General features: G+C 34.4%; 1 protein-coding gene across 1 annotated transcript in view; it reads left to right on the top strand.

Moving 5' to 3' along the window:
- Positions 1 to 21661, top strand: part of TM9SF3 (transmembrane 9 superfamily member 3) — a 62395-nt gene extending 40734 nt beyond the window's left edge. The window contains exons 10-15 of the mRNA XM_081268859.1: positions 8689 to 8828; positions 11484 to 11552; positions 15140 to 15286; positions 15808 to 15891; positions 16007 to 16083; positions 20311 to 21661. Of these exons, the coding sequence (XP_081124985.1) occupies positions 8689 to 8828; positions 11484 to 11552; positions 15140 to 15286; positions 15808 to 15891; positions 16007 to 16083; positions 20311 to 20378 (585 nt within the window). The 3' untranslated portion in view covers positions 20379 to 21661. The remainder of the gene's footprint in view (positions 1 to 8688; positions 8829 to 11483; positions 11553 to 15139; positions 15287 to 15807; positions 15892 to 16006; positions 16084 to 20310) is intronic.
- Positions 21662 to 22365: the final 704 nt, after the last annotated feature.

Here is a 22365-nt window from a genome sequence, read left to right as displayed (position 1 = left end):
TTTAATAAATCTTGAATCAGTTCTTTTTCAAAGTTTTGGCTTTTTTATACTCGATGCATCTCCATATAAAGTTTAGAATCAGCTTGTTAATTTCTACAAAAAGCCTGCAGAAACTGCATTCAAAAGCACATCAAGGGGCTGGGGATGTGGCTCAAGCGGTAGCGTGCTCACCTGGCATGAGTGCGGCCCGGGTTCGATCCTCAGAACCACATACAAACAAAGATGTTGTGTCCGCCGAAAACTGAAAAATAAATATTAAAAAATTCTCTCTCTCTCTCTCTTTTTTTAAAAAAAACACATCAAGAAGATAATACAACCAATATCTCTAATGAACATAGATGCACAAATTCTCAATAAAATTCTGGCAAATCGAATATAAAAACATATCAAAAAGATTGTGCACCATGATCAAGTAGGATTCATCCCAGGTATGCAAGGTTGATCCAACATAAGGAATCAATAAACGTAATTCATCACATCAATAGACTCAAAGATAAGAATTATATGATCATCTCAATAGACACAGAAAAAGCATTTGACAAAATACAGCACCCCTTCATGCTCAAAACACTAGAAAAACTAGGGATAACAGGAACATATTTCAACATCGTAAAAGGCTATCTACTCTAAGCCCCAGGCCAACATCATTCTAAATGGAGAAAACTTTAGAGGCATTCCCTCTAAAAACTGGAACAGGACAGGAGTGCCCTCTTTCACCACTTCTATTTAACATAGTCCTTGAAACACTGGCCAGAGCAATTAGCACTATTTGCTGATGATATGATTCTATACCTAGAAGACCCCAAAAGCTCCACCAGAAAACTTCTAGAACTAGTAAATGAATTCAGCAAAGTAGCACGTTATAAAACCAACACCCATAAATCAAAGGCATTTCTGTATATCAGTGACAAATCCTCTGGGAGGGAAATGAGGAAAACTATGCCATTTACAATAGCCTCAAAAAAAAAAAAAAAAAAAAAACCTTGGGGAATCAACTTAACGAAAGAGGTACCATTGGTCTACCAGTCTGTTTTGGTGCCAATACATGCTGTTTTTGTTACTATTGCTCTGTAGTATAGTTTAAGGTCTGGTATAGTGATGCCACCTGCTTCACTCTTCCTACTAAGGATTGCTTTAGCTATTCTGGGTCTCTTATTTTTCCGAGGAATTTCATGATTGCTTTTTCTTTTTTTTTTAATTTTATTTATTTATTTATTTATTTTTTTTATTGTTGGTCGTTCAAAACATTACATAGTTCTTAATATATCATATTTCACAGTTTGATTCAAGTGGGTTATGAACTCCCATTTTTACCCCGTATACAGATTGCTGTATCACATCAGTTACACTTCCATTGATTTACATATTGCCATTCTAGTGACTGATGTATTCTGCTGTCTATCCTATTCGTATTCTGCTGTCTATCCTATTCTGCTTTTTCTATTTCTAAGCTAAGAATAGAAGGAATTTGCCTCAACATTATAAAGGCTATCTGTATCTGGAGAAGATAATGCTAAGTGAAGTTAGCCAATCCCAAAAAAATAAATGGCGAATGTTTTCTCTGATAAAAGGTGACTGACTCATACTGGGGTAGGGAGAGAAGGAGTATAGGAGGAATAGACAAACTCTAGATAGGGCAGAGGGGTGGGGGAGGAAGGGAGGGGGCAGGGGATTAGCAATGATGGTGGAATGTGATGGACATTATTATCCAAAGTACATATATGAAGACGTGAATTAGTGTTCATACTTTATATACAAACAGAGATATGAAAAATTGTGTTCTATATGTGTCATAAGAATTGTGATGCATTCCGCTGTCATGTATTTAAAAAATAAAAGCAATTAAAAAGAGTATTCAAGTTATCATCAAAAAAATAAAAAAAGAAGATAATACACCATGATCAAGTGGCTTATATCCCAGGGATGCAAGGTTGGTTCCACATACATAAATCAATGAATGCAATTCACCACTTATATAGAATTAAAGACAAGAATTACATTATTGGGGCTGGAGTTTGTGGCTTAATGGTAGAGCACTTGCCTAGCACATATGAGGCACTGGGTTCGATTCTCAGCACTGCATATAAAATAAAATAAAGGTCCATCAACAACTGAAAAAAAAAATATATATATATATAAAGAATTACAGGATCATCTAAATAGATACGGAAAAGGCCAGCACCCATTTATGTTAAAAATGCTAAAGAAGCTAAGAATAGAAGAAATTTGCCTCAACATTATAAAAGGCTATCTGTAACAAACCCAAAGCCCATATCATACTGAAAGGAGAAAAACTGAAAGCGTTTCCTTTAAAACCAGGAAGAAGACAAAGATGTCCACTTTCACCATTTATATTCAATATAGTTATGAAAATACTAACCAGAGCTATCAGGCAAAAGAAGGAAATCAAAGGGGGATACAAATAGGAAAAGAAGAAGTCAAATTGTCTCTGTTTGCGATGATATGATCCTATATCTAGAAGACCCCAAAAAACCCCACCAGAAGACTCATAGAGCTGATAGAGGATTCAGCAAAGTAATAGAATACAAAATCAGCACCCATAAATCAGTAGCTTTCCTGTACTACAACTATGATTCTGGTGAGGATGAAATCAGGAAAACCATCCCATTCATAATCATCTAAGCAAACAACAAAAAACCAAAGAAATAAAATGCTTCGGAATTAATATAACCAAGAAGGTGAAAGATTTCCACAATGAAAATTATAAAACACTGGGAAAAAAAAAACACGAAGGAGACTTTAGAAAATGAAAAGACCTCTCATGTTCTTGGATTGGCTAGGATAGGTAGCATTAATATTGTCAAAATGGCCATACTACCAAAATCAGTACACAGATTCAGTATAGTCTCCTTCAAAATACCAACGCCATTTTTCACAGAATTAGAAAAAACAATCCTTAAATTCATTTGGAAGAATAAGAGACCCAAAATAGCCAAAACAATCCTGAGCAGGAAGAGTGATGCAGAAAGCATCACAATACCTGATCTGAAATTATACTACAGAGCATGTTATTGGCATCACAGTAGGCATGAAGACCATTGGAACAGAATAGAAGATACAGAGGCAAACACACATACTTAGAGCCATCTTATACTTGACAAATGCCAAAAATGTATATTGGAGAAAAGATAGCCTTTTAAACAAATGGTGCATGGAAAACCAGAAAGCCATATGTAGAAGAATGAAACTAGATCCCTATCTATCACCGTGCACAAAGGGCAAATAAAAATTGTTCAAAGACATAGGAATTAGACCCCAAACCTTGCAACTACTAGTAAAAAGCATAGGGTCAACATTTCATTATACATGTGGTGGCACCAACTTCCTTAACAAAGACCCCTAAAGTGCAAGAAATAAAGCCAAGAATCAATAAGTGGGATGCCATCAAATGACAAAGCTTCTGAGTATGAAGAGAGAACCTACAGAATGGGAGAAAATCTTTGCCAGCTGCTTTTCTGACAGAGGAGTAATATCCAGAATATATACAGAAGACCCTATCTCAAAATAAATGCTGGAAAAGATGATGGGGGCGGGGGGGGGGGAGTATACATTGCTGGTGGGACTGCAGACTAGTTTAACCACTCTGGAAAGCAATATGGATATTCCTCAAAACACTAGGAATGGAACTGCCATATGATCCAGCTATCCCACTCCTTGCTATTTATTAGAAAGAACTAAAATCAATGTACTATAGGGATATAACCACCTCGTTATTCACAATTCACAATAGCCAAATTATGGAATCAGTCCAGATGAATGGGTCAAAAAAATGTTATACACACACACAAAATAAAGTTTTACTCAGCCATAAAGAAGAATGAAATTATGGCATTTGCTGGTAAATGGATGGAAATGGAGAACATAATGCTAAGTGAAATAAGCCGCTGCAGAAAATCAAGGGTTGAATGTTTTCTTTCACATGTGGAAGCTAAAGCAAAATAAAGGAAAGAAGGGAGGGAAGGATCAGATATAGGGGAGATCAGTAGAGTGGGAGGAGACTGAGAAGGAGAGAGGAGGGATGGGAAAGTGGAGGAAATGGGGAATAAATTTTTAAAAATCATACTATGCATATAAATATACCACAGAGAATTTCACCTTTATAAGTAGAAAGAACCAATCAAAAATAAATAAATTGATGAGTGAAAAGATCAGTTAGAGTAAAGAACATAGGAGGAGGAATGAGGGGTCGGAAAAGTGGGGGGAGCATGAGCTGAAATCAAATCCCATGCATGGGTGAATTTCTTTGGATGAGCCCAACTACTATTTATAACTATAATGCTCTCATTAAATAGATAAGTAAAACCAAAAGCCCACTGGGATTTTAATTGGTATTACATTGAATCTCTAGCTCAATTTGGGAAGAATTGATCTTTCTTTTTTATTTTTAAGTTGTAGATGGATACAGTATCTTTATTTTCTTCATTTAGTTTTTTGAATGTGGTACTAGGGATTGAACCCAGTGCCTCATTCATGCTAGGCAATTGCTGTACCACTGAGCCACAACCCCAGCCCGAGCAATGACATCTTAATGATATTTGAGTCTTTTGATTCATGAACACAGTATGTCTGTTTTTGTATCTTTAATTTTTCTCAGTAACATTCTTTAGATGTTAGTGTTCCAGTTTTATACATCTTTTGCTGAATTTCCCCAAGTTTTTCATATTTTATGCTGTTTATAAATACTATTTTTCAAATTTCAAATTCTAATCATTTATTGCCAGTTTATAGGGAAAAAATTGATATTGCTTTGCATCTGACAACCTTGCTTAAATTCACTTGTTAGTCTTAGCTGCTTTATTGTAAAATTTGTTGTTAGATCATCTGTGAATAATTATCTGCAAATAAAGACAATTTTACCTCTTTTTTTCTAATCAGTATGCCTTTTTTCTTCCTTCCTGTCTTCCCGCCTTCCCATCTCCTGCCCTCCTCCCTCTCATTGCACTGGGCTAATTCCAGTACAGTGTTGAGTAGGAGTGGTAAGAGCAGACATCTTTGCCTTGATTCCAGTCATGCAGGAAACATTCAGTTTTGTGCTTGTTAAGATCTGAGCTACAGTTTTTTTCCAGATGCCTTTTGTCAAATTGATTGTTTCCTTCTATTTGTAGTTTGCTGAAAGTTTTTATTGGGAATGGATGTTGGATTTTGCAGCAGCTTTTTCTCTGTCCTTTTGAGATGATGATGAATAGCATTAGTTGATTTGTCTAATTATAACAATTTGCATTCATTTGATAAACCTCAGTTTGTTGTGATGTGTTATCTGTTTCATATTTTATTGGATTTCATTTGCTAAAATTATTGCAAATAGAATGATTTATGAGAGACATTGGTCTACAGTGTACTTATAATTTTTTTCTGGTCAGGCTGGGTTTATAGAACAAATAATTCATGTAAAATCTGGTGTTTCTTCCACTATAGTATTGAAGTACAACCTAAGGAAGAGAATGATGAGTGATATATTAATATATTATCTCTGGATAAAATAAATGGGCTTCTTAGATGCTTTTGTGTTTGAGTTGGTAATGCCCTAACCAGTATCATCCCATTTGTCCCTCAGGGTGGTGGCTGAAATGCTTAAATCAATGCTAAGCACTTCAGATAGAATAAGTAGTTGCTATCTATTACCTTAAAAAAATAATAATCTTTTCTATAGCATTCCAAAATAGTCCATCTTAGGCCATCTTTTCCCTTTCCAACCCGTTCATACCAACGGCCAGTCTGTAGAACAAGTAATACTCATATTCATGGTTTCTAGTTGGTAGATCTTTAGGGTATTAATACTTAGTATTTTTTTTTTTTTAAGAGAGAGAGAATATGAATCTTTTTGGTAGATGGACACAACACAATGCCTTTATTTTTATGTGGTGCTGAGAATGGGACCCGGGTCACACCCGTGGTAGGCGAGTGCTCTACCGCTGAGTCACAATCCCAGCCCCAAGTACTTAGTATTTTTTTTATAACTTCTTTTTATGTAGATAGGAGAGATCCTCCATGTGAAGTCTTTCCTCCCACCCCTGCCCACTTAAACTGTCTTTCTAGGGGCATGGGAAAGACCTGAGTTCCAGAGTTTCAACAGTGTATTAGACCAGTAGTTTTTGCATTCTTAGCTGCTAAATTTCATTTTAAAATGTAACAGTGTGGAAGCTCAATAAAGAAAACAGATATAACATGACTCCTATTGTTGTAAATGTATTTTAACACTTTAAATTTAATGAGAGCAATAAAGGTATGATGAATACAAATTCGTTAATTAGGGGTATGAATAACAGGTTAATCCTATCTCCTTCAATAACCAGTTTATTTAGTTGAATGTCAGTAACTTCACAAGTAAGTTAATTCCATGTGATTTTTAACAGCTTTCCCTGAAATCTCAAGATATTCTTCAAATAAACTCATCTAGAACTTGAAATAAATTGGTTTCAGAGATTAATCACTACAATTTTTAACAAACTGCTTTATTTTAAAATCATGTATTCAAAGAAGAGGAAAAATTTTAAATGTTTAAACATTGATAATGTCTTGATGAGACTGTGTGTAGGTTACTTGATTTGATTCTTGCTCTAGGTACAGAAGATCCTCCTTCATCTGCCACTCAATTATCTGTGCCACTAAGAGGTTGTAGTAGTGCCTCTCTGCTTGTACAACTTCAAGGAGAGCAAATCTGTAGAGGCCTGAATTGGGATGGGAGAGGGGAGGTAGAATAAAAGATATAAAGTGTAGCATCACAAACCATCCTAATTGATGACATTTACCAGAAGTTCAAATATATACAGATACAGCAGGAGAAACTTTATTCTGAGATTTTTGTAAAAATGAGTCAGTCGGGCTGAGGTATCCCTAATTCATTAAAATTGGTGTAGAACTCATTTGATATTCTGTATATTTTTAATTATGGTTAAGAATTTAAAAAAAAAAACTTTGTGCTTTAAAATAATTAGTTTGTTTCAGATTGCATATTAAAACAACAAAAATGAAAGAAAACAATGCCACTGCTATTCTACCAATCTATTTATTTTTCAGTATTTCTTCCTATGAGCTGTTTTTATAAGAAATACTGAAAACATGTTTCTATATTCTTAAGTTGAAGCTAATAAGACCAGGAAAACCAAACAAGAAATTCAGTTTTAAAATTGAAATTAAATTCATCTTATTTGTAGAGGTTTTCTTAGTTGACTCGTAAATATTGTAACAGATTCAGAAAGAGACTTTTCTCTCAGTAAAAATAACTAACATAGAACAAAATAACATCAAAGTTCCTAATGATTTTTTTCATTTTTTCATGCAGTTTGATGACATTTAGAAATTTCACAAAGTTCTTAGTACTAGCTTCAATGAAGCTTTAATAATTTCCTGTCTTTTTTTTAAATTTATTTTTTAGGTGTAATTGGACACAATATCTGTATTTTATTTATTTATTTTAATGTGGTGCTGAGAATCGAACCCAGGGCCTCACATGTCCTAGGCAAGCGCTGTAGTACTGAGCCACAATCCCAGCCCCAATAATTTCCTGTCTTAAAAATGCTTCCCATCATTAAAATTTATTATAGCCATTTTCAGGGATTTTTTTTTTTTAATGTTGCTTCAAAAGCAGTTCTTTCCTTTTCATGTAATCACTGGATTTTCCACCCTATACTTGTTCATTTCTCTCAGTTTCTTCAGTATTCATGCAGTTGTTTTCTCACTATTGCTGCTGTTTATTAGAATTCCAAAATGTATAATTAAAAGAGATTTTAGAGGTGATTCAATTCTACTCCATTTTATAGAATTTCATTGACGTTATCTGTACTAGATATTAGCCAGAGAAGAGTTTGCATGTCCTTGTATACCCAGATTTCATAAAATCCACAAAAATAAATTTATTTTCCTAATTATCCACTTTGGTAATAGAATCTCTAGATGGCCTTCTCTATAATTATCAGGCTGGGATTGTGGCTCAGCGGTAGAGCGCCTGCCTAGCACGGGCGGGACCTGGGTTCGATTCTCAGCACCACATAAAAAATAAAGGCATTGTGTTGTGTCCATCTACCAAAAAAAAAAAAAAGATTCTCTCTCTATCTCTCTCTCTCTCTCCCTCCCTCCCTCCCTCCCCTTTGAAAAATAAAAAGAAAAGAAAAATATTTATCTTATTTTTGTAAAGGCATATATAGAGAGAGATGCTTTTATTGTTAGGATTCCAACTAAGGTATTGTAGGACAGAAAAGGACATGGGCTTTGAGGTTAGCAGATCTGAATTGAAATTCTAGCCTTTATATCTACTAGCTGTGTGATCTTGGGAAGTTAGTAATTTTGCCTCTCAGTCTCATGTACTTCATCTGTAAGATAGTAAAATTAGTACTTGAACCTCCATGTGCAGTAAAGTATAGCTAAATAAGTTGGTTATAATGATGAAAGAGTGAGATTAGATAAGTTAAAAGCAGACAGCTGAGAAGAAGAGAAAAAGAATTCTATCTGGGACAGTATGGAAGAATAGGAAACTAAGTGGATTAAAAACAGTTCACCTTGTTTGGTTCGATTCTAACATTTTTCCTATTTTCATTTGTGTATATCTTGTATAATTTTAGCCCATTTTGAACTAAAACACTTTCTTCTGTGATCAAATTATGAAACTTAAATTTTTAAGTCTTTTATTTGTTTTTATTGTAATCACACACGTTTTTGTTTAATTTGCAGGTGGCTGTTTGTTGCATCTGTTTTTTTGTTATTCTTCCTCTAAATCTTGTTGGTACAATACTTGGCCGAAATCTGTCAGGTCAGCCCAACTTCCCTTGTCGTGTCAATGCTGTGCCTCGTCCTATACCGGAGAAAAAATGGTAAAGTGAATGTTAAATCTTATGTGATTGTTTATCATAATATGAGTTCTTAAGACTGTTGTATACATATAACTTTTATTTCATTTTCTGACTCTTGTGCCATTTACAGATATGCCAAATACTTTGCTATACTAGTGTGTACAGGTGGGAGGGAAGTAAAGCTGGAATTATGAAGGCTTACTGCCCAATTTTGTAAATAAGGTTTTATTGAACACAGCCATGTCTAATTGTCCATTTACTCTCTTTGGCTGCTTATACTTTACAGTATCAGAGTTGACAGACCAGTAGTTATATCAGAGATCATATTACCTGCAAAACCCAAAATATTTAGTATCTGAACCTTTACAGAAAAAGTATGCCAACTCCCGGCTTATAATTTCTTTTTTCTTTCCATGTATCTTATTATCATAGACAATATTGACACACATTTATAGACATACACATCCTTTTGAGAGATGAATTAAGACTGAAACCGTTAAAATTATCTGACAATTATATTGTTTATCTTTATTCTGGGATTGTATAAAATCTCTCAAATTCATGTTTGTCACATTTTATGCACAGAATATATTCTTGAGGACTTCCCATGATTCACAATTAATCCTGACAAGGGATGGCAAGCATTTTTGTTTAACAGCTGAACAGATGCCTCTCTGGCAATAGTATAAATATAGTATACATTCTGTTTGACCATTAGGTTTGAAATTATGATTCTTGATGGATTTTTGAGATAGTTTGTCCTTTCTCAAAATTTGCACATAAAGTATTAATATATTTATATTCCATTATGCAAATTTGAATAAAATATAGTATGTATTTTACCTTTTAAAATTAGCACATTAAATGTTTGCTGATTTCTGCAAGTCTGATTCTCCCCCCCCCCCCCCCCCCAGGTCTTAATGATTGACATAAAATAGAACAGTCTTACTGTACTTTTATTTCATCTCATAACAATAAGTAAACAGTAGATTTTTGATTTTGTAAGAATAGCTGAACTGACTATATCTTTACAATAAGGATTATATAATGAAAAGCCTTTGTTCTTAACTATTTTACCACATTATAAATATAACTTGCATGTAAGATACTTATACAAATAGATGATAATTACTCTGTGATCTTTTCTAAGTGTGTAAGCATATAGCTATATGTAGAAATGGAGGTTGAATAAAATAGCCCCTGTAGTTTAAAGGAGAGCAGTTAATTCTAGTCTCAGGAATTGGCCAGGTTCTTTTCTTTCCTTAGATTTGTGCTTGTGAGGGACTTTGGATGAAATTATTTTTATTAGTTTTATGATTTATATAAAATCACATAATTACATAGAATAATGGGTTTCACTCACGCAAATAACATACCCTTCCTAATTTTCCCTTCATGCTTCCTCATCCTCCTGATGCCCTCCTCTTTTTCAGTAGTTAGCTAGAAATTTTTTTTTAGTTTTTTTTTTCAACTATTTTTTTCTAAATTAATATTAGACTATTTAGGCTCAATAATATCCAATGTTCACCTCATCACTGGAGGGTAAGGGTAAAGCCAGAAGTCACAAAAGTTCTTCTAGTTCCCTCCCTAGCTAATGAAGGAGAAGAATGAACCATAGGTGACCATCCTCACAAAAGAGGTGTCACGTTTAGGTGTAGGAACATGGGAACCAAAATCTCAATACTGTGTCTGACTTTCACTTATTGTGTAACCTTGGGAAGATCACTTTTAGCTTTTGTATTTGTTTCCTCTAAAAAAATGAAAGACTAGATTAAATGATCTTTAAGTTATTTATTTATTTATTTTAGCTATCAATTTTTTAAATTTTCTTCTCAGTGTTTTAGTTTGTTCATCCTAGTGCTATTAGTTTAATGTCTTTTCTGTTCCAGATGCTGTGCTAGGGACTGAAATCCCTAGATGAATAGTTTCTGTCTGCTAGAGTTTATAATCTAGTGAAGTCTGATGTGTTTAGTTAGTTACAGAATAGTGTAGCAAGTGCAGCAGTGGACTTAAGTTCACGAGGTGCTGGAAGAACAGGAGAAAGGGCCACCTCTTCTTGGGAGGCTCAGGAGAGGCTATAAAGGGCAACACTTGAGTCAGTGCTTGCAGGGAGAGAAGTGTGAGAGGAGAGGTGTTCCAGGTGGGGAATTACAGATTGCAGTCAGTAAACATTTGTTGAACAAATAAGTGAAGTTTGAATTTTTTTATTCTTTGACCCATTGCAAATCAGAACTTCTAATACCTTAATTGTATAATTTGTTGGGGGAAAAAAATTACAGAGCCAAGGAGAAAGTGAATACATGACAAAGCCATAGTTTAGGACCTTCCTTCAGATGGGAGACCTGAAGACTCTCTCCTTCCCTATGGCTCTCTGTGTAGATGCCTATAGAGTTCTTAGAAGTTATTGAAAAGAAGTAACAAAGTAGAAGTAAACACATAGTCCTGGGGTTTTGCCAGTGCCAAAGATTTTGTTCCTTAAATACTACCTCAGGCTTTAATGTTGGAAGGAAAATTAATTATAACCTATGGCTAATATGAAGCCTTACCTGCGTATTTTGTGCGTCTTTGGAGTTTGGTTTTTCTTTTACTTTTTTTTTTTTTTTTTAAGTATTAAACATCACCTCTCTATTATCAGGATCATATTAGAAGTTTACTGTTAATTTTAATATTTTCCAGGTTTATGGAGCCTGCAGTTATCGTTTGCCTGGGAGGAATTTTACCTTTTGGCTCTATCTTTATTGAAATGTAAGTTTGGCCATTTGTTTATATTTTGAGGGATTTGATTGTAATGAGAATTTAGTGGATAGGATAGGTATAGAATCTTTAGATGACTTGGCATTTGTATTAGTCCACTTGTGTCACTATAATGAACTACCTGAGGCAGCTAATTTAGTTCCCAGTTTGTGAGGTTCAGAGTTCAAGATCAATCAGGTGAACTCATTGAATTGGCCCCTGATCTGGGCACCAAATGATGATACATCATGATGTGTGTGGGAAGAGAAAAAAGGAGAGAGAGACTCTGTGTGTGTGTGTGTGTGTGTGTGTGTGTGTGTGTGTGTGTATTTAAGAGCACACCCCCAGTAACCTAAGGACCTTCTCCCAAACCAAAGCCTCCATCTCCCACATCTTCCACCATCCTGGAGACTAAGACCTTTAATCACAATGGATCCTTAGGGGACACCCAGTCCACACCCATGCCATTGTAGCATCTAACAGTCTATTAATTCTATGCCTTCCAGAAAGGGGTCTGCATAGGCTGTCTAAAGGTGATTGCCCTGTTTTCAGATATTCAGGTGAAGTGCATACTTTTTGTTTTGTATTCTAGGCCTCTCTCTCTTAACAGGAGAGCTAAAAATTCAAAGCATATATGCTAGAGATTGGTAGGCCTGCTTTTCATCACATGTATGATGGAAGGAATTTCTGATTTTTATTGTATTTTTGAATATTTTTGAAAATCCAAGGAACTAGGTAAACTATTACCTATTAGTCTAGATCCTGAGATCATTTGATGTCACTCTGAGGTTTCTTCCAAACAGACCTCAGGAGTGCTGGGAAGGTAGTAGTATATGTGTTTGGGGATGAAGGTTTGTGCCCACTTATTATGCTTCATGTCTGCATCCTTCACCATTGCAAAATATAGGTCTTTATTTTCTCTGTGGCCCTGTATTCCTTGATGGCAATGTTCTGTTTATTTTAGGCAAGGTATTTCTTTGTATAGGACTTTCTCAAATACTACTCTTGGCTCCAGCCCACTAAATTCCAGTCTTTGTGACAACTCTAAGTACCCTTACAGGTTTTCAGATGCCATTGAGTACAGTAGAAGTTCCATAACAGACATGATTGGTTTGGTAGTGGTTAATTTAAAAGGTTGGTTTATGTAAGAGAAATATTAAAAAAGATGACATCTATAATATTTTAAAATAATTAAATGTACATCTATCCATTGATTTTTTTTTTAAAATATATAGAACCAAAATCTTACTTTGCTTATTGGTTGCAGTTTCAACCGTTTTTTTTTTTTCCTATGACATTCATAATATAACTTCTGTGTTTTTGAGTCTTAAAGTAGAACAAGAACATAAAGAACCATCTGAAGCATTCTAGATTTGTCTATTTGTCTCACAGTCTTTTTTATTTTATTTATTTATTTTTGGGGGGGGTAGATGGACGCAATACCTTTATTTCTATTTATTTATTTTTATGTGGTGCCGAGGATCGAACCCAGTGCCTCACCTGGGCTGGACAAGCGCTCTGCCACTAAGCTACAACTCCAGCCCTGTTCTTAAGTCTTTTATAGCCATCTCACCCATACTTAATTTTATAGCTTTTTTAAAAAAAATTCACCTTATTAAATCTTTCCAAAACATTCAACACACTTCATAGCAGCGACACATCTGTTTTATAAATGCTCTAATGTTTATTGGTTCATGTAACATTTAACTAAATTGTCTCTGTTAGTCAGTATTCTATCACTTGACAAATGCCTGAGATGAATCTACTTATAAGGAACCAAAGCTCATGGTTTCAGTCCATAGTTTCTTGCCCCCTTGCTTGCCGACGCAGCTCATCATAGTGGAAGCACGTGGCAGAAGAAACTTCTTTACCTCGTGGTAGCCAGGAAGCAGAGAGAGAGAAAGAGGACGGGGCTGGAGTTCCTCTGTCCCCTTTAAGGGCATCCTACGTAGTAACCTAACTTCCTTGTACTAGGCCCCATTTTCTAAAAGTTTCATAGCACTACAGACTGGCTACTAAGTAATCAACACATGGTGTTTGGGGGATTTTTAAGTTCCAAATCATAATATTGCTTAATGATACTATGAGTACAACTAAATAATACATATGGTTGTCAGCTACCAGCTGCGAGTACACTGAGCATTAGTCAGTACCTTAGAGGAAAACTAGAATGTGTGTCACTAACTTATGGTTTCATTGCATAAGTTTAGGAACTGCCTTTGTACTTCTAATCTGGTACTGCTTTGTGTTCTCACTCTGACTTGACCTCTCTGTTGTTCCTTTTCTGCCCTTGACACCATTTTTCTGGATAATGTCACTTTCTGCTTTCCTAGGTACTCTGTTCCATTAGATAGCTTCTCTGTTCTTTCTTTAAAGTTGCCTCTATTTTGAACACCCTCAAATTTATTCTCATAGCCAAGGGATTTTTTTAACCTGTCAGTCTGTTTGTGTTACTTCTTTGTTAAAAACTTTTCATTTTTATTGAGATGGGGTCCCAACTCTATAGCATAGCTTTCATAATAGGAGCTGATCCTGTTCACTGACTTAGCTCTTGCCTCTTCATTTAAAGTTCTGGCTATACTGAATTCTTTTGAGTTTTTCAAAACACAGGGGATTCTTTTATTTGTAAAGTCCTCTGCCTTTTCTGTTGTGTTCTTTTCTGTTTTCTTTTCCTGTGTCTAGATCATTCTACTGGCTTTCCCCACTCCATGCATGCCCTATCCAGGTCTTCTTACTGACTCCCACAGTGTGCACCCAACCAAAACTAGGAGATGCCCTCTTGTGTCCATTGGGGTATTGCGTATCACAGTGGATAGTGATTGTCTTGTTCTGATGTTTCCCAATTAGCCAGGAAATGTCCCTGAGGGTAGAGATATTGTTTTCACAGTGCTATTTTTCCTACCTTCCTAGCTGATATGTGGTGTAGGGCTCTTGTAAATATTTGTTGAAAGAATGAATGACCATCAGATTAACCAACAAACAGAAGAGAAAAAAAAGAAGCCAAGCTAAAAGGCCCCGTTCTGATTTAGTGATGACTTGAGTAATAGATTTAGAGTAAAAAGTCTTTTTTTCTAATGAAAAATCTTTCTGCTTTCCCTCACTGTTGTCTGAAGACAGGGTAGATCTTCTTTGAATTTTCTCTTCCTAATCTTACATCATACTATTACTCTACTAAACTTATTTTACATACTACTATATTACTCTATCAAACTTATTTTTCTATTTGATAGGATGTTTATACGATACACTGGATAGTGTATCTACAGGCAAATGAAAGAATGAAAGAATTGACTTCATTTTACAAGTACAGATTTTTCACTGTTTTCATTTGTTCTTTTCCACATTTAACTCCTTTAAGCTTCTAATTTATTCAGTTTGCTTAGAGATGAATACCTTATTGAAGAATCTTGAAAAACTATAAAAAATATTTTTAGGATAATTTTCAAAAATTTGATAAGAAAGGGTAAGGGAAACTGTTGGAAGTTACTGAAAGAAAGATACTGATATAAGTGAGGTGAAAATGAGGAACTAAGATGTGAGAGCAGAGTTAGCTTCAAGAATGAAGACTAGAAACCTGTGTCTATATTGCATTTTCTTAGGTATTTCATCTTCACGTCTTTCTGGGCATATAAGATCTATTATGTCTATGGCTTCATGATGCTGGTGCTGGTCATCCTGTGCATTGTGACCGTCTGTGTGACCATTGTGTGCACATACTTCTTGCTAAATGCAGAGGATTATAGGTGGTAAGTACTTGTGAGCAGAAACCCTTAGGTTCATAATATTTTATGATGAGTTTGCCTGTGAAGTGTATCAAACAGAGGAAAAGATCTGGATAAAAATATTGTTACTTAAGATAGCGTAGAGATTTTTCTTTTTTTTTGGTTATAAAAATAAAGAAGATTTTAGAGGAAAAATAATATCAATCAGATTTTTTGTGCTAATGTTAGAGAGGAAATATTTTTGTAAAGTGCTTAATGTGGAAGGGTTTTATGAGGAAGCATCTTTTCATTTTAAGCAGGAATAGCATTAAGTCTGAAAAAGGAAATTTTTTATATTTCATGTCACTTACAATAGGGAAAGTGAGAAAATTCATGATCTCCCCTAATTTTTAGGCTCTCTTCTTGTTGACTTTAAGCACTGTGTACAAACATTTGTTTTTTTTAACATACAGAATTTTAAAGGATTTTTTTAAATAAAATGCTTTGCTTTAAAATTCTTGGTTTTAGTGCCGTTCATTTAAAAGTGTTCTCTCTTCTTTTTCCAGGCAATGGACAAGTTTTCTCTCTGCTGCATCAACTGCAATCTATGTTTACATGTATTCCTTTTACTACTATTTTTTCAAAACAAAGTAAGTGGAGACATTTTCTCATTTTTTCTTTTCAGTTAGAAAACTAAGTCATAAGACCTTATGTTGAAAGCAAAAAAATATATATGCTATATGTAGTTATTTTGTTTTATTGCAGGATGTATGGCTTATTTCAAACATCATTTTACTTTGGATATATGGCGGTATTTAGCACAGCCTTGGGGATAATGTGTGGTAAGTTCTGAAATTCTTGGAACATTATGAGTAAAAGTTAAAGTGTTTCAAAATTAGAAAAAATAATAATTAGAAATTAAGAGAGTATTCTGTTGCCAAAATAAATGACCTTCAGTTCTTTTGACTCTTCCTCCAAACCTATTTTATCACCTTAATTTCTATTTTCATAGAAATTTTTAATAATTCCGTACCACAATTAGTTTTTTATTAATGTTAAGAATTGGAATTTTTAAAGTTTTGGTTCGTTGGAAAAAATCATGTGTAGGCAGGTTAAGGTGTTGCCCAGATGACTTCTGTTTGGAAGATCCTCAGACTGTTGATAAGAGGTACCAGTGTGTCGAAGGCAGCATGGTTTACTGACCGTGAGTACATACATGGTTGTCTGCAGACTGGGCTTCACTTCTGACTGTGCCACATGTATTCTCTGCACCTTTATCTGATGCCCCCTCTCCAAGCCTCTATAAAATGATAATAATGCTACTTGTTTCATGGGTCTTATCACAGTCTTCTATCAAAAGGAAGAATAGTTGTCACTATATGATACAGTCCCTATCATGTGTGAAATACCTAGAAAATAAAAGAACTTTTGGAAGCAGCATGTTGAATGGAAGGGGCATGAACTTTCCAAAAGTCCAAAAGGCCTAAATGAGCTTTCCATGCTGCTGCTCACCTTTTTTGTGGTCATGGAAATTACATTGACCTATGACCCCTTCTCATCTATAAAATGAACATATCTTTCAGAGTGGTTGAGAGGAATAGTGTCATGTGCAGGCAGCATCAGAGGTAGTGCCTGGACTGTTACTAAAGAGAGAGCTGGTTACACAGGAGAGACATGGTGAGGAAGGGGAAGAGCTGAGCTGAGGCTTCTGGGGTCAGTCAGCCCTGAGTATAAATTCTGTTATCCCTACTTAACAGCCATGCTTTTAAACTGTTCTTCCTCAGCTTTCCTCATTTACAAAATAGAAATAAAACCTACCTCTTTGAGTTGTCAGAGAATTCAGTAACTGAGTATGGGTGGTAAGTAGAGTTCTTACCTAGCAGATGAAAGGCCCTGGATTTGATCCCCAGGTCTGGGGGAAAGAAAGCAAACCCCCCCCCCCAAAAAAAAAAAAAAAAAAAAAAAAACTAGACGGTGTCATGTACAAGCATCTTAATATCCTCAGGCAGTTAGATGATTCCTTTAGTGTTATTGGCCATCCTTTCTTCAGAATATTCTTTACTTTATTTGAGCTCTTTCTTGATTGTCATCAGCATTCAAGGAGGTATAGAATTAGGTGATTCTGAAGTGTGTAAAAAGTTTTTCTGGCCTTGAGTTTTTCTATATGTGATCGTTGGAAGACCTAGAGAAGTATTATCTTGTCATTTACAAAGAAAATGGAATAAATCTAGCTAAATTTTTTTTAGTGCTTTTCCCAGTGAAATTTCATCTTGCTTCCTAGAAATCTTGGCAGTTCCCTGCCACTTTGGCAGTGTACCAGTGTTCATTCTTGAATGGGTTTTGTATGCCTTTGGAGCTGGGTGAGGGGGGAGAGATTACTGTTCAGACTGGAACTGATCATAATCATACAAAAATTATGCATACCCATCAATTTATGTTGCTGTAATGTTTAATTCAGTAATTAAAAGAAAGCTATGTGTTTAGAAAAAAGAAACAACTACATCAAGTTGTTATTTGTTTAGATTGCTATAGTCTGTATATAATGAGCATAGCATTTCTATTTTAAGGAAATTAAAAGTACATCTCTCTTATTCCTAAGACATTTGCTTTTCTAGAGGGCATATTTCAGCATCCTTTATAATAATGTTTTATAAAATTATACTTTTATGAGTTTATTCTTGAGATACTCATAAGATTAGGAAAAATGATTCTCTAGGTCTATAATATTTTGATTTTAAGCATATCTGCTCAAAGGGGAACAATATTTTGTACATCTAGAAAATTAGATTTGGTTATTGAATTTGTGTTTTATTTTTCCAGTGAAGTTTTTTGATGGTAATTAAAATTTTATAGATATTTTTATGTTCTAAGAATCCAGGTTTATTTTTATAAAATTGAATGATTTTTATCTTACATTAAGAATTTTATTGTAACTTTTTAAATGCATTATCAGTATTTTGAAGTGTAATATCATTATTTCATATTATAAAAGAAATATTTTTTTCTTGAAAAAATATAGGTTTACATTGTCATTTTGGTGGACTTTTTGCATTTTTAATATTTCATTATGAGAAAATTTTCAAACATACAGAAAGAGGGACAATAATGTATACAGTGAGACCCCATGTACCCAATACCCAATATCAGTAATTATTGTCTCATGGCCAATCCAGTTTTATTTATATCCTCATTGCACTCCTTTTATTCTGATATTAATCTCAGGTTTTATGTCATTTTAGCTGTAAATATTTCAATGTATCTATCTCTCTAAGCATAATTTTTTTTTCTTTTAAATGAACCTTTATTTTATTTATTTATTAAGACCTTTTATTTATTTATTTTTATGTGGTGTTGAGGATCGAACTCAGTGCCTTGTGCATGCAAAGCAAGCACTCTACCAACTGAGCTATATCCCCAGCCCTCTAAGCATAATTTCTTAATATGACAAAATATTCAGTGAGTATTCAAATTTACCCAACCTGTCCCCACTTGCTTTTTAATGCAGTTTGTTTGCATAATAAGCCAATTAAGTCTCATCCATTGCTTGGTTTAAATGTCTCTTGGTGAGCTGGGGATATAGCTTAGTTGGTAGAGTGCTTGCCTCACAGGCACAAGACCCTGGGTTCAATCCCCAGCAGCATACACACACACACACACACACACAATACACAATACACAAATGTCTCTTGGCTCTTCTGACTATATATGGTCCTTTTCTTTTCTCTTGCTGTTTATTTTCAAAATATTTATTTATTTATTTAAGTTTTCCATATTCTGGTTATATCCCTGCTGATTGTATCTGTGAGGTGTCATTTAATGTTTTACCATGAGTGTCCCCCAACCCATACTTCCTATTAAGTACTAGTTAGAGCTTTAACCATTATAATCCCCAGTACTTGTCCAAGAATACTTAACAGGTGGTTTGTAAATTTTCATTACATCGTGTATGTCGTGTCTGGGCCTCTCTGTATGTGAGGTTAGCAGCCATTGACAATTATTGCCTACCTGAAGTAATTAATTAGTGGTCATAATAATCTAATTCTGTTGTTACTTTTGTATTTATTAGGTGGGATACTTCTATATGGAGAGCCTGCCTTCATCAGCCATTTGGTTACCTTGAGGGTACAGTTCATGTATAGGAGATGCAGGGTAGATACATGTTTGTTTCTTTGCTTTCATTCACCAGTTGGGTGAATAAAAGATGGTTCAAAAGTGACCAGTTAGGCACATGTGTGTGTACCATTTTTTAATTCATGGACAGTTTACCTTAAAACTAAGAAAACTGAGCTAGGTAGTGAATTCCTAAATCTAGTAGAGAATTTTCTCTGACACTTATTCTAAAGAATCCCAAGTATTTGTAGTAAGGAACTATCCAATTTGTTCATTCGTTCAACAAATACTTATTGAGTACTTTTTCATGTACCAGTCAACTACTTTAGACGTGGGAGGTAGATATTTTATTAATAAAATGACAGATATCACTGCTTTCAAAACTGCTGATTTACGTACCTATATCTCTTGTCCATTTCTTCAAATATGTTATCCTTTCTATCACAGACACACAGCTTCTAACTTAAACATAAGAAGATGTCAGAAAGTACCTTTTCTCTAGAGCTATAGAAGCCACTGGGCCAGGGTTCTGTGTTCCTCTCTGAGACTATCCCTCTTCACTTCTTCTTTTTTTTTTTTTTTTTTTTTTTTTTTTAATGTTTTGTTTTAGTTGGACATAATACCTTTATTTTATTTTTATGTGGTGCTGAGGATGGAACCCAGCACTTGCTAGGTGAACATTCTACCGCTGAGCCACAACCCTAGGTGCCCCCCCTCTCGTGATGTATCAATTTCATAGTTACTGATTATACAAGTAATAATTGCTATTTGATCAAAAAAAATTACATTAGTTCAAACTTGGTATCTGATGGTAACAGATACTTTGCAAAGCAAATGATATATAGTTCAGTAAGTTCAAAGAGAATGCTAATGTAAAGACATTATCTTAGAATAATGTTTGTGTAAATAATGGATACTGCTCTATGTTTGTTTTAAAACATCTTATTTTATCTTTGCAGGAGCAATTGGTTACATGGGAACAAGTGCCTTTGTTCGAAAAATCTATACTAATGTGAAAATTGACTAGAGACCCAAGAAAACCTGGAACTTCGGATCAATTTCTCTTTCATAGGGGTGGAACTTGCACAGCAAAAAAAGCGCAAGAAGAGATTTGGGCTTAACACTGGGTACTTTGTGGGTCTCTTTCGTGGATGGCTTAAAGTAACATCTATTTCCATTGATCCTAGGTTCGTACTGACTGCTTTCTCCAACTGTTCACAGCAAATGCTTGGATTTTATGCAGTAGGCATTACTACAGTACATGGCTAATCTTCCCAAAAACTAGCTCATTAAAGATGAAATAGACCAGCTCTCTTCAGTGAAGAGGACAAATAGTTTATTTAAAGCATTTGTTCCAATAAAATAAGTAGAGGGAAACTTGGATGCTAAAATTACATGAGTAGAAATCTTCCTGGCACTTAGTGTTTCTACATTATTGAAAAATGATGTTCCAGAAAGATTACTTTTTTTCTCTTATTTTTACTGCCATCGTCGACCTATTGTGGGACATTTTTATATATTGAATCTGGGTTCTTTTTTGACCTGTTATAGGTTTTTTTCTCCTCCAGTTCAACTGCATCCTTTTTTTAAAAAAAGAGAATTAAAAAATATTAAATTCTGCATGTAATATATCTGCTGTCATCTTAGTTGGACCAGCTTCCCATTTATTTATCTTAAAATTATCCAGTTATATCTTAATTCCATCCAAAGAAGATACAGTCTGAAGATAGAGGTGTACTCTCTACAATGCAATTTACTGTACAGTTAGAAAGCCAAGTGTTAAATGGAGAAGATAAGTTGTTTTTATTAAACATTTTGAGATTTAGATAAACTACATTTTAACTGAATGTCTAAAGTGATTATCTTTTTCCCCCAAGGTTAGTCTTAAAATTTTTTTTTGAGTTTGAATGAAGGCTTTACATAAGAAATTATTAAAAGCAAGGGGGGTGGGTAATAAATGTATATAACATTAAATAATGTAACGTAGGTGTAGATTCCCAGATGCGTTTGGATGTACAGATGGACTATGGAGTACTTTTTTCTGATGATGATTGGTGTAGAAATGTGTGAATTTGGGTGGCTTTTTACATCTTGCCTACCATTGCATGAAACATTGGGGTTTCTTCAAAATGTGTGTGTCATACTTCTTTTGGAAGGGGGGTTGTTTTCTTCTGTTTCTTTTCTGAGACTCCTACAGGAGCTAAATTTGTAATTTAGAAACATTTAATTTTGTTAATCCTGTCTGGGACACTTAAGTAACATCTAAAGCATTACTGCTTTAGAATGTTCAAATAAAATTTCCTGACCAAATTGTTTTGTGGAAATAGATGTGTTTGCAATTTGAAAGATAACTGTTCAAAAGGCAATATTACTTAATGCCAGTTATTTTTTAATAGACTATAAAATATGCCTTTCTAATACAGAGGACCCTCACTTCAAAATCCCCAAACTGTCATACATCTAGATTATCCAGTATAGTCACAAAGTAAATGACAAACCTTTTGAATGAAACTATGGTGCAAAATCTGTTAGGTTGGTATAACGTGTAAAGTGGGGTGGGGTATAAGTGGTTAGCAAATATAGGTTACAGTTTTCTAAGAGATTTTAATTTTGATTACATTTTTCCCAGAACTATCCATAATGTAAAGTTTTCCTAGAACCACTGTTTCTAGTTTAATGGTTTGCTATGCAAATGACCACCTAAAACAATACTGTATATTGGTATTTTTAGAAAGTCTCAAATCAGTTGTATTAAACCTTAATGTGAAAATCATGTCAATAATAATTACATTAGATGTTTTCATTACAAAAATATATTTCTATAAAGTAATGGACTCCATATCCTATGTTGTAGCATATAAGACCTATGAAGAGTGAATTTCTCACCTCAAGTGTGGTTGATATAAACAAACAGAAACTGTAGGTAGAACTTCTTTTTCAAGACAGAATGTGATATTAAATGTAATCCACTGGTTCTTCCACTTTGTCTTCTCACCTGCCTTTATGATCTTGTA

The sequence above is a fragment of the Spermophilus citellus genome, assembly GCF_964194105.1.
Source record: "Spermophilus citellus genome assembly, chromosome: 15".
NCBI classification, from domain to species: domain Eukaryota; kingdom Metazoa; phylum Chordata; class Mammalia; order Rodentia; family Sciuridae; genus Spermophilus; species Spermophilus citellus.
This window is presented reverse-complemented; position numbering and strand designations above follow the sequence as displayed.